The sequence below is a fragment of the Myotis myotis genome, unplaced genomic scaffold (assembly GCF_014108235.1).
Source record: "Myotis myotis isolate mMyoMyo1 unplaced genomic scaffold, mMyoMyo1.p scaffold_m19_p_1, whole genome shotgun sequence".
Lineage (NCBI taxonomy): Eukaryota > Metazoa > Chordata > Mammalia > Chiroptera > Vespertilionidae > Myotis > Myotis myotis.
The window spans coordinates 192252401-192265445 of record NW_023416313.1 but is presented as its reverse complement, the minus strand read 5'-3'; the positions used below and the strand labels follow the sequence as shown (position 1 = coordinate 192265445).

The 13045-nt window shown below is 37.6% G+C and overlaps 1 protein-coding gene across 1 annotated transcript in view; it reads right to left on the bottom strand.

Moving 5' to 3' along the window:
- Positions 1-13045, bottom strand: part of LRRC9 (leucine rich repeat containing 9) — a 94737-nt gene that overhangs the window by 32271 nt on the left and 49421 nt on the right. The window contains exons 17-22 of the mRNA XM_036355246.1: positions 11510-11701; positions 10069-10194; positions 6299-6433; positions 5094-5271; positions 2259-2479; positions 805-927 (exon numbers count right to left, since the gene is read on the bottom strand). Of these exons, the coding sequence (XP_036211139.1) occupies positions 805-927; positions 2259-2479; positions 5094-5271; positions 6299-6433; positions 10069-10194; positions 11510-11701 (975 nt within the window). The remainder of the gene's footprint in view (positions 1-804; positions 928-2258; positions 2480-5093; positions 5272-6298; positions 6434-10068; positions 10195-11509; positions 11702-13045) is intronic.

Genomic DNA, 13045 nt, shown 5'->3' with positions numbered 1-13045 from the left:
CAGAGCATCTCAGAGTCCCAAACAGTCATAACTATCTCTCAGTTTTCTAGATTAATGAATTTTATTGTTTGGCAGGAGCTAGGCAGTGTTACACAGGAGCCCTGTATTAACTTAGTTGTTACAGAATTCAAGTTTCTAAATATTGCTTTCATATTTAGTCCTGTATTATTTTTCTTTACAGTTTACTGGTAATGTTGACATATCATTTGTTGGTTCATTTACTGGTAATGTTGACATATCATTTGTTGGTTTAAATGTATTTTTTCTTAAGTATAATAACTGTATTTTCCAGGAAATAGGAAGCTATTTTGGAGTCCAAGGGGATGGTAGGACTCCAGAGCATTTTTTTTGGTAGGGTTCCAGAGCAGTTTTTTTTCTATCCTGTTCTATAAAATTGTGCTCTTTATTTTTTAGGCATTGAATTAGTGGGTGCAAATGTAGCCAGCATTTTTCTTCCCTGCCACCTCAATTCCGATGATTAGAATTGGCCAGAGGAGGAGGATGAACACACAATACAGTGTATAGATGATGCACTGTATAATTGTGCACCTAAAACCTGTATAGTTTTGTTAACCAGCGTCACCCTAATACATTTAATAAAAAGGGGGAAAAAAAGAATTGGCCAGAGGAAAAAATTTGAAAACCCAGGTCCATAATGTGTTTTGGAAACCTAGATGTTAATAAGCATAGTAAGTTTGGGTATCATACTAGAGATAAAGAATGTTAAATATAATTATGGCCGATGGATATGTGAATATTCATATATTCCATATGGACCCAAAACTGAGTCATAAAACAACTTACAATTGAGATTCCATCCAAAGCTTTCAGTTCTGGAAGATGAAATATTACAAACAACCGGTAATTTTCTTGATTCCATACAATAATGTTTCCATACACATTTAGAATGACCAAGTTGCATAAACTCTGGGTAATAAAAATACATACATTTAAATGTATATATATATGTATATATATATATCTCAAATTTTTTCCCCTTAAGAGTTTATCCTTGAATTTTAATATTTGAATTACTCTATCATTTTATAGTGATTTGAGTGATTTGAAGCATACTTTTTAGTACAAGTGTTACCCATTCAGACCATTAGCGTCCAATTTTGTACAATATGACCAGAATCCATTTTTGGATGCTGGTGCTAAATGTATGATCTTTCAGTGGTAATAATTTGGAGGGAATTAAGTAAGTTTAAAAGAGTATATTTTGTTTATGGAATAATGGCCTATTAAATAGTACGTATATGTGCATAGAGATATAACTGGGATGGAGAACACTGCCTTCTGATGAGGGATAAAACTAAAGTGCTCTTACCTTCTGAGAGTGTGGCAGAATTAATTTTAAGGAAAATGTGCTTTCTTATTAGAGAAGACATTTTAATGTGCCCTTGTTGTGAAGAAAGGGTCCTGAGTGGATGTGGCTGGGAGAGGTTAAGGTTAGAGGGAGTGAAACTATTTTGTATCATAATGTAAAATGGTTTATTTTGTTGCTGCTATTGTTGATTAGGTTGCCTCTGCAAGCTTTAGAAGAACTATTTATATTGGGGAATAAGATGGGGATAAATTTGAACTTGAGGGAAGATGGGAAATGGACCTACATTTTGTTAGGAGATAAAGTCCTAGAACTATGGTATAAGCAAAAGAAAAGGGGCCAAGGTGAGAGTTCCCGTGGTAGGAAATGGCCATTGAACTTTATAAGCAATTAAACCACACATTACATTTGAAATGAATTCCTATTATGCATTGTGGTAAACTCCCATTTTATTCAAACTTTCAGTAAAGCCTATTATACAGTAGCTTGAATGAGAGGTTTCTTTGGGAGAACTACAGAGAGCAAAGCTAGGCAAAGTTGACCAGAAAGACAGATCCACCAGTAGGAACCAGTAAGGAAGTGAGAGATAATTAAGAATTGCTCTGAGAACAGGAAATGTTAAAGAATCTTACTCTCTATCCAGGTTGGGAAATCTTTAGAAGTACTGAGTTAGGAGGAATGGGGGTTGGGTTATTTTATTTGAGTACTAAAAAAATTTACCCATGGAGGTTATCAACCTGGGGACATTGTGGTTACACACACATTTGTTTGTATGTATATACATAAATGGGATAAACCGCGTTATCCTTGATTATTATTTTCTTTTTACATTTTTCTGTATTTCCCAAATCCTGTACAGGGAACATGCATTACTTTCAGAGTACAAAGAAACAATATTTTTAAAGACAAAAACATTACCGCAGATAGTCACCTTTAAATTGTAGATCTCCTGATTGAGAGCAACATAGTTATTGCTTATGTATAGTTCAATTAGAGTAAAAGCTTTTTGTAAACCACTCAATGAAGTGATCCTGTTGTTCTCAAGAGAAAGGGAGTGAAGATGAAGCATGTTATTAAAAGTATGCTTTTCCAAACCAGTGAGGAGATTATTGTTTATGCTGAGGCGGGTTAATTTAGTCAGGTTGGAAATGCCTAGAAAAATAAGCAAATTCAAGAAAACATTCAGACAGCGCTGAAAGGTTAATTTAAAAAAGAACCATCTGGTCATTTTTCTGTTTCTCTTTTTCTAAATTCAAGTGGCTTTTCTGATTCTGTAATAGTAACCATCATTGTTTTTCCTTTTATTTAAGGATATAATGTGTATGAAGTCCTAGCTAATGTATTAAATTCCAGTTTTGGAATTCTAAGTAGACTCATTCTTCTTAGCTGTTAAAGGAAGGTATTACATAGTAGGAAATAATAAATTTTGCTTTCAAATAAACTTCAAGTGATATAATTAAGATTTTTCACCATCACAGTAACACAGCGGTTCTCAACCTGTGGGTCGTGACTCCTTTGGGGGTCGAACGACCCTTTCACAGGGGTCGCCTAAGACCATTGGAAAACACATATATAATTATATATTGTTTTTGTGATTAATCACTATGCTTTAATTATGTTCAATTTGTAACAATGAAAATACATCCTGCAAATCAGATATTTACATTATTATTCATAACAGTAGCAAAATTACAGTTACGAAGTAGCAACGAAAATAATTTTATGGTTGGGGGGTCACCACAACATGAGGAACTGTATTAAAGGGTCACGGCATTAGGAAGGTTGAGAACCACTTCAGTAACACAAAGCTCTACACAAAGGTAAAAATAATTACCCCATTTAAAAAGAGGGTAAGGAACTGGAATACAATACTCTGGAGCACATTCCTCACTGTGGTATTATTTGCATTAAAAAGAGTCAATTAGGCTAATTCCACTTTTGTATGATTAAAAGTACTCTAGACAGAACTTTTTAAAAAATGCCACCTCTCACCACAATCTAACTCCTGTGTACGTTACATAGTGTAGGCACTTTATAACTGTAGATAGGAAGGTACAGTTGAAAGATAAGAGCTTTGGAGTCAGAGTTGGTGCCAAATGTATCACTACTAGACTTGTAAAATGATGTGCCCTCTGAGCCTCATTTTCCTCATCCACAAAATGGGCATACTAAAATCTACTTCTAAAGGGCTATGGGATTAAGTGGCATGGCATTTGAAGAACATCAGTTATAGCTTTTGGCAAATAATTGGTCCTCAGTAAATTTTACCCACTCCCCTTTCCCACCCACTTCTATCACAGGACTATGCAATGCTGAAAGTAAATCGATCTAGGGTCTGTTGAGATAAAACCATCCAAGCAGAAATTCTTAAATGGATATTACACCCATCTGTGTCTGGAAAAATGAAGAGAAATATCTGTTAAAGTTTAGCGGGGTAGCTATCTTCTCTGAGAAGTAGGTATAGGGAAAGTGAGTATAGGTTGGAGGATTCTTCCCTTTAGTGGGCTTATGGAAGGGAATAAAAAGGAAATGGGGTTCTCAATTATATGTACAAAGCTAAACTAACACCCTATTGTATGGGAATGGAAGACTAGTGATGGTTTTCAACACAAATGCCTGCGCTAGCCTCAGGCGTACTAACTGAAATCTACAGAGAGACCTGTGAATCTGTATATTCAATAATTAGTTCAAGTGATTCTTATGCTCAAGCAAGGTTTAGAAATACATTGTAAACAGCCATTAACATAAAGTATAACCAATGCTATTCATGCTGTTTTAAAAGATATTTAATATTCGCTTTTGCATATAGGATTTTTTGAAATAAAATGTTCTATTTTATGTAAAAGGTAGTACACACACATGTGCTAAAAATAATCCAAGAATTCAAAAGTGAATAAAGTATAAATTAAGTCTTTTTTCCAGCCATGATTTCCAATTTTTACCTTCAGTCCTTGCCAAGGGCCTCTCTGTTACTAAAATGCACATCCAGAAATGTTTGATGCCCAGATATGTGTGTGTGTGTGTGTGTGTGTGTGTGTGTGTGTGCATACCCAGACATTAGTGAAGCTGCCTAATTGTACTTGCATATGGATCCATATAAAAGGTTACATAGTACATTTGATTTTCAATCTCTTATGAATATTTTCATTTTTGTTAAAGTCTTCAATTTCCAAATGTAACCTTAATTTCATATTTTGAAAAACAAACAGGGCTGTTTTATCTTTTTTAATGCACCTCATTCATTCATTTTTCCAACTCAATAAATATTAATTACTGCCTCGTTTGTAATGTGTTAGGTTTGGTAAGAGTTGGTAACCACTGGCATAGAGGAGAGGAGAGGGAAGGGGAAGAGGTGAAAGTCAGCTACCTGGGCTCATGATATTCAGCAGGTGGTCACTGAGCCCACTAATACAGTGGTTCTCGACCTTCCTAATGCCGCGACCCTTTAATACAGTTTCTCATGTTGTGGTGACCCCCAATTTCATTGTTACAAATTGAACATAATTAAAGCATAATGATTAATCACAAAAACAATATGTAATTATATATGTGTTTTCCATGGTCTTAGGCGACCCCTCCAAAGGGGTCACGACCCACAGGTTGAGAACCACTGCACTAATAGGTGTTTAGAATACTCTGCTCCTAACCTTCTTGGCACTTCTCTAGAGCTTTTCCTCTTCAGGAATGGTACCCTCAGTGTCATTCATTTTTTGCTCTTGTCAATTAGATATTCATATTCTGACTTTCAATTTCTCAAATACTTTACCTTCTATCTTTGAGATGCAGTTTCCATCTAATGTGAGCTCTTCTAAGTTAACACAGGATTCCAAGCCTTCCATTTTAGTGAGATTGTTGTTGTTGAATGATGCCCATTTCAAATTTTCCAATTTTTCTAAATTTGTGATTTCAAAGAGATGTTGCCCATCTAAATTTAAGGCAGTTATCTGTAGAATAATGAGTAGTTTATCTTACTTTTGAATCTCATCAATACATTCAGTGTTATAAAAGGAAATGGTTAGTGAAATGATTCAAATATGGTAGCATCCAAGGAACTCCTTCACAATATTATGAAGCCCTTAGGTTACAAAAAAGTAAAATTTGACAACATTTTAACTCCAAGAGGGACTTATATGGAATTTGGTCATTGTGCTGTGTCAGTCAGACGCCCACTGCAATGAAAGAGTTGTCCTAGCAGCTAGGAATGCTGTTGGCAGAAAGCTTTCAGCTTTCAGCCCCTTCAGGGACAGCCAGCCTCAGCTGCAGAGAGCTGCCTTGCCCAAGGTCATGCTCCAGCCCAGGCTGGCCCACATCCAATGACAGAGGGATATAAAGGCCTGGCCAACTCAGCCCAACTTGGAACAATTTAAAGGGCCATTCTAATTCCAGAACTCCCTGTGTCCCAAGGCTGTCACTGGGCCTGCATCAAAGCTAAATTATCTGTATATATTCCATCATAAAAATAATGCCACTAATATCTTCCGTTTTCAAGGCGCAGCTTTTCTTAACCCAGTTTCCATCTTTGGTAAGATACATAAGGGTGCTCTATGCAGCAAGAAGCTGCTGCGGCTCCAGAACCTTTCCTTTAACCGCAGCTGAATTCTAAGGAGGTTCCCCTATGCCCACGACAGGACTTTCCATCCCTTTTACCTTGCCACCCAAACTTTTGGTTTGATCTTTGGCTCCGAGCTTTAAAGTTTGCTTGCTTATTTTGACATATTATCAGAACCTACTCTTTGATTTTGTAGTCTACCTTTATGCAAAAATCTCCAATTCTGTGGTGACTACTGTCAAGGCCTAGCCCCCATAACATAACTATAAACAACTTGATCTCCCTGTTTAATTTTAATTCAGCTCTTCCACTTTTCTGACACCCATCTGTGTCCTCTTTATGATAGGCAGACCAAAGCTAACTAAAAATCTATTGAAATTAAACTTTTTTTAAAAATGGAGTTTAATAGAATTAGCCTTTACCTTCAAGTACCAGTTCACATTCAGATGTGCATGCGGTCCTAACTTCGAAATCTGTGTCAGGATTTTGGCAGAAGGCCATATACTGAGTATCCGCGGTCTTTCCTCCTTACTGCTAGAATGCCGTAAGAGAGATAACTAATACAATAAAAAACACATGATGAGTAAAGGAAATGACATGTAGAAGTTTATTTATAGCTAGTTAAAAGTACAGTTTCCTAGCCCTGACTGGTTTGGCTCAGTGGATAGAGTGTCGGCCTGCAGACTGAAAGGTCCCAGGTTTGATTCCGGTCAAGGGCATGTACCTTGGTTGTGGGCACATCCCCAGTAGGGGGTGTGCAGGAGGCAGCTGATTGATGTTTCTCTCTCATCGATGTTTCTGACTCTCTATCTCTCTCCCTTTCTCTCTGTAAGAAATCAATAAAATATATATATTTTTAAAAAGTACAGTTTCCTAGAGGAGTGGCCCAATGAATAATTTTAAAATATGACATTTCCGTTGCCTTAAAATGTTTTCAATGTGTAGATAAACCTTAAATTATGTACTTTATTTTTGTTTTAGCAGATATTTAACCATACAAATCATATTTATAAAATTGTGAAAGGAATACTGTAATACAAACACCATATAATCCATCCTGAAACCAGCTTAAGAGCTAGAATATTCCTATTACCCATCCTAATCCTTTCCTCTTTTTCCTCACAGGCCACCACTCAAGTGTATCAGTTGATCCCCTAAGAAGTGATCAAATGATCTCAAATTTTGTATCTACCATTTACTTACTTTATTGTCCTGTTTGTATATCATTTAGTCTGCACATATTTGAACTTTATGTAAATTGAATAATATATATGAAGTTTCCTATGACTGGCTTTTTTGTCAACATTATATTCAAGAGACTCAACTATGCTGTTGCATGTAGCTGTGGATTATTCAGATGTCATTGCTGTATAGCATTTCCTATCAACTCTTCTGTTAATGAACACTGGAGATGATCTCAGTTTTTTGCTCTTATAGACATTTCTGTCATGAATATTATTGTGCATGACTCCTGGTGTATACAGTAAGAGTTTATTTAGAGTATAAACAAATATGTACCCAGTATATATGCTGGTTTGTAAGGTGTATTTATATTCAGCTTTACTAGATAATGCCAAATTGGTTTTCCAAAGTAATTGTACCACTTGTAACATTAATTCAGATCTTTGCTAAAACTTGATATTGTCAGGCTTTAAAATTGTTGCCAAGTGGTGGCTATAAATTGGTAAATCACTGCAATTTTTTGTGTTTGGTTTTTTTTTTAAATCCTCACCCGAGGATATCTTTCCATTGATTTTTAGAGAGAGTGGAAGAGAGAGGGAAAGACAGAGAGAAATCTCTATGTGAGAGAAACACATTGATTGGTTGTCCCCTGCACATGCCCCAACCAGGGCCCGATCTGGGGAGAAGCCTGCAACTGAGATAAATGCCCTTGGCCAGAATCGAACCCAGGACCCCTCAGTCCACAGGCTGACACTCTGTCCACTAGGGCAGTCACTGCAGTTTTAATGTTCTTTTTTTTTTTTTAATACAAATGTGGTGGAGCATCTTTTCCTAAGTTGTTTGGCTGTTCTGATTTCCTCTCCAGTGAAGTATTTGTTTAAATCTTTGGACCATTTATTTCTGTTTGATGGGTTGTTATTTTCATGATATAGTCTAGTTATATAAAAAAAAAAAATCTGTTAGATGTGTTGCAAATTTCTTTTTCTAGTATGTCTTTTCATGGTATCCCCTTTGAGGAACAGATGTATTAATTTTACTGTAAACAAATCCAATCTTTTACAGTTTTATGCTCTCTGTTTCTTGTGTAATAAATTCTTTTCGAATTCAAGGTCATAATGAGAATCGTTGATATTTTTTTTCTAAAACATATTGGTTTTTCTTTTTATAGTGAAGTTCTTAATGCATTTGTCTCTGTGCCTTTTTTAAAAATATATTTTATTGATTTTTTACAGAGAGGAAGGGAGAGGGATAGAGAGTTAGAAACATCAATGAAAGAGAAACACTGACCAGCTGCCTCCTGCACACCCCCTACTGGGGATGTGCCCACAACCAAGGTACATGCCCTTGACCGGAATCGAACCTGGGGCCCTTCAGTCCGCAGGCCGACACTCTATCCGCTGAGCCAATCTGGCTAGGGCTGTCTCTGTGCCTTTTATTGACTAGCCTCCCTAATCTTCAAGGCAGCTCTGTTATTTGCCAAGTTTCCATGCATGTGTGGGTCAATATTGAGCCTTTATATTCTACTAGAGGCCCAGCGCACAAAATTGTGCATGTAGGGTCCCTAGGGCCTAGCCTCCTGCGATCAGGGCCATGTTCTGCCCGTTTGCCAGTCCCCAGGCCAAACGCAGCCTCTGCTGCTGGGCTGTCAGGTGTTTGGGATCACCAGCTCATCCCCAGCTGCTTAGGGGCTCAGGCCTGCAGGAAAGCAGGTGCCGGCGACTTCATGTGCATGTGCCAGGCCAGCCGCTGATGGAACACGCTGCCCGCTTGGGGCTGCTCACGCCGGGGCAGGTAGGCATGAGCATGCCCCGCAGCTTCCATCAGTACCTCAAGCCCCAGCAGCAGTGGCAGTGGCGGTGGGGCGGCACCCGCGTGAGCAGCCCCAAGCAGGCATCATGTTCCATCAGCGGCCGGCCCAGTGCCCATGCATGAAGGTGAAGTCGCCAGCACCTGCTTTCCCACAGGCCTGAGCCCCCGAGCAGCTGGGGACTTAGCTGGTGATCCCAACGGCCTGACAGCTAACCTGGTCCTCCTGCCACCTACCCCTATTTCCCTGTTCACCATCGCTGATCCATCAGAGCCTGTGGGCAGGGGGCAGGGACCAAGAGGTCAGCCGTTCAGCCCGCTCGCCAGCCCCTAGTCCCGCCCCACCCTGCTTGTGGACCGAGAGGTGCTCAATTCACCTCATGGTGACTGGTCATTTGGTCATCATGGACACTGGCTTTTTATATATATAGATTCTTTTTGGTCTATTTGCCCAACTCTGCACAAATTCCACGTTGTCTTAAAGCAGGGATGGGAACCTTTTTTCTGCTAAGGGCCATTTGGATATTTATAACATTATTCTTGGGCCATATAAAAATTAGTCTGCTATATTTGGTCGAACACTTAATTAACTCACCCCTGATGTGTTGGCAGGGCCAGACCAATGATTTCACTGGCCATATACAGCCCTCAGGCCAGATATTCACCACCCTGTCTTAAAGGATTTTAATAAGTTTTGATTTCTGGTAGGGTAAATCCCCAACTCTTCTTCAGGAGTTAATTGTATTTTTAATCAACAAAAAAGTATCTTTCCTTCATTTTGATAGATCCAAAATTAACTAATATTTAAGTGCCTTACAAAAAGTAAATAGATAGAAAACTAGACTGGAGATATTTAGACTGTTGAAGCGACTTTGTCCAAAATATTAGCATTATTAATCTGGGAATCATAGACCTCTCCTCTCCTTCAAGTTAATAGATTTTGTTTTTTTTCAAACACAACATATAATACCAATAATATGTAGCTAATTCACTAAATGATTTCTCATGGCCTCTCAGCTTATCTTATTTTATAGAAAGTTAAATGGGATACATTTAAGCAGAAAAAAGTTCAAGGGATATGATTGTTATATATTAATTGCTTTTTTATTAGCATGCTAAGACAATATAAAATCTTAATAAGAAAATGGGAAATGTTATTTGTATATTCAAAATATCACAATAAGTATAAATAGTAAAATCTAACCTGAGTAATCTTTGTGCCACTGATGAATTTCATAGCTGCTGTAGCTTCTGCCTCTGAAACTAGAACCCCATCTAAGTGAGTCAGGGTCTTCAGTCTGCCAAGAACACTCAACCTTAGTGTGGCTGGCTGGGGAAAAATAACAGAAAGTTAATTTTTACAAAATACTACACCTGTTATGGCATGGAAGGGGGTGTTCTTCATTCCTTCCCAATATAACTCAAAATTATGCATCTTTTATTTTATTGCATATCTAAAAATAAAGGCTTAACTTATCTATAATAATAATAAAGGGGCTGAGGAAGAAACGGTTAGGGGCAATCAGGCAAGCAGGCGAGCAGTTAGGGGCAATCAGGCAGGCAGGCAGAGTGGTTAGGGGTGATCAGGCAGGTAGGCAGAGGTGGTTAGGAGCGATCAGGCAGGCAGAGGTGGTTAGGAGCGATCAGGCAGGCAGAGCGGTTAGGGGCGGTCAGGCAGGCAGATGAGCAGTTAGGAGCCAACAGTCCTGGATTGCGAGAGGGTGCAGGCCGGGCTAAGGGACTTCCCCAACCCCCACCACCCATGCATGAATTTTGTGCACCAGGCCTCTAGTTCTTTACATAATAGTTGAAATTAAATTATATTTATGAGTTAATCTGTCCTGTTTGGAGGTGGATGGTTCTATTCTTATGAAGGGGGAAATCCCATATGCTGTTGAAAAGCGACTGTGGTAAAAGTGTTCAAAGAACAATGGCTGTGCTTCCTTTTAATCTAGATCAGCAGTCAGCTAGTAGTAAGGGAGATGATAAATTTGTTCCCCCCTTTGTAGTATGTTTCTTTTACTATACTCTATTATTCTTGGTTCCTTTGCTTCATTACAATAAAGTTCTAGCACACTGAGCTACATAAACTCTCTGAAGTTTTATAAATGGCAATGACAGCTAACATTCTTAAAACCATAATACTATCAAACTATTAGATTACGAAAATGTCTGGCATGAAATTATAGCCTTTTATAGGCTATAATGTTACTTCTTATAGTAACATTTGATTCATTTGATAACTATACTAAATTTAACTTATGAAATACTTAAAGAAATTCTAGCTCAACTGGTATGGCTCAATGGTTGAGCATTGACCTGTGAACTAGGAGGTCACAATTCAATTCCTGGTCAGGGCATATTCCTGGGTTGCGGGCTCAATCCCCAGTGGGGAGCGTGCAGGAGGCAGCCAATCAATGATTCTTTCTCATTATCTCTCTCTCTCTCTCTCTCTCTCTCTCTCTCTCTCTCTCTCTTTCTCTCTCTCTTTCTCCTTTCCCTTCCTTTCTGAAATCAATTAAAAATATTTTTTAAAGAAGAAATTCTAATACAATGAAGATAATTTGTCTATTTTTGGCTTTCATTGAATAGTAGTGAGAAAATGGCTCTGAAATACCTGCTTTCTTATCGCATCTGTTGCATACCTTTTGCCATGGATTATGTCGAATATCAAGAATGAGAAGGTTTGTGGTGTGTTTGCATAATATATTTATTTCATCACCAGATTTTTTCAGTTGATTCCAGCTCAAGTCTAACTGCTTCAGTTTCATCAGACCTCTGAATCCCTCAAGGGTTATCACATGGTTATGGCTTGCATCCAAATATTCAAGGTTGTACTGCAATAGATGCAAATAGAAGCGATGCTGAAGGGATCATGGTTTGTATTAACGTAGTTCCTTTCTCTACGATCCTCTAAGTATTCTACATGCTTTTTGATAATCCTCACAGAAACCTAACCATTAGTTATACTGCAATCATGGTATCAATGTATACATTCACTATAGAGCTACAGGTATTTTATTTTAGTCATTCTCTCTTAATTCACACTTCGCCCTTGTTAACATAGAGTGGCATTGCTTGCTTTCAGAGAAAAGAAGGCAAAGAGGAACTGGGAAGATAATTTGTCCCCCAAAACAAGGAATTACACTTCTTAAGATTTAGGCTTTTGCTTTAAACTATTGAACATGGTTAAAAGGTTGATCTTCAGAGGTACAAACCAAACCTAGTTTATGGTTTTTCTTATTCAAAAGTGCATGAATTTTAATAATTTTGAAAAATCATTAAAGTAACATATTCTGTGTTAGAAATTTGGGAACTACAATAAACAGATACAAAGAAAATATAGAAAACATATAATTCTATTGTTCACAAAGAATAATTGAAATTTTTTTTATTATATGAACATATATATTTTTGTATAAAACAGATTATATTGTATAGAATTTTGTATCCTTTAACATGCTCACATATCATTAAATGTTCTTCAAAATTATTTTTAATGATAGCATAATATCTAATATGTGTATTATTCGGATAGTTTTATTTTTATTTTTTTAATTAATCTTTATTGTTGAGATTACTACAGAGGTCTATTTCCCCCTCCTCCATAGCTCCCCTCCACCTGGTTCCCACCTCACCCCAGGCCCTCGCCACTCTATTGTCTGTGTCCATAGGTAATGCATACATGCATATAGGATCTTTGTCTAATCTCTTTCCACACCCCCCACACACTCCCTTTCCTCTGAGAATCATCAGTCTGTTCCATTTCCATGCCCCTCATTCTATTCACCAGTTTATTCTGTTCGTCAGATTTTTTTATTCATTCGACTTGTAGATTCAATGGTTGATAGATATGTTGCCACTTTGTTGCTTATATTTTTTATCTTTACCTTTTTATTCTTCCTCATCTTAAAGAATACCCTTCAGCATTTCATATAATACTGATTTGGTGGTGATGAACTCCTTTAGCTTTTTCTTGTCTGGAAAGCTCTTTATCTGAACTTCAATTCTAAATGATAGCTTTGCTGGGTAATCTTGGTTGTAGGTTCTTGCTATTCATCACTTTGAATATTTCTTGCCACTCCCTTCTGGCCTGCATAGTTTCTGTTGAGAAATCAGCTGACAGTTGTATGGGTACTCCCTTGTAGGTAACTAACTGTTTTTCTCCTGCTGCTTTTAAG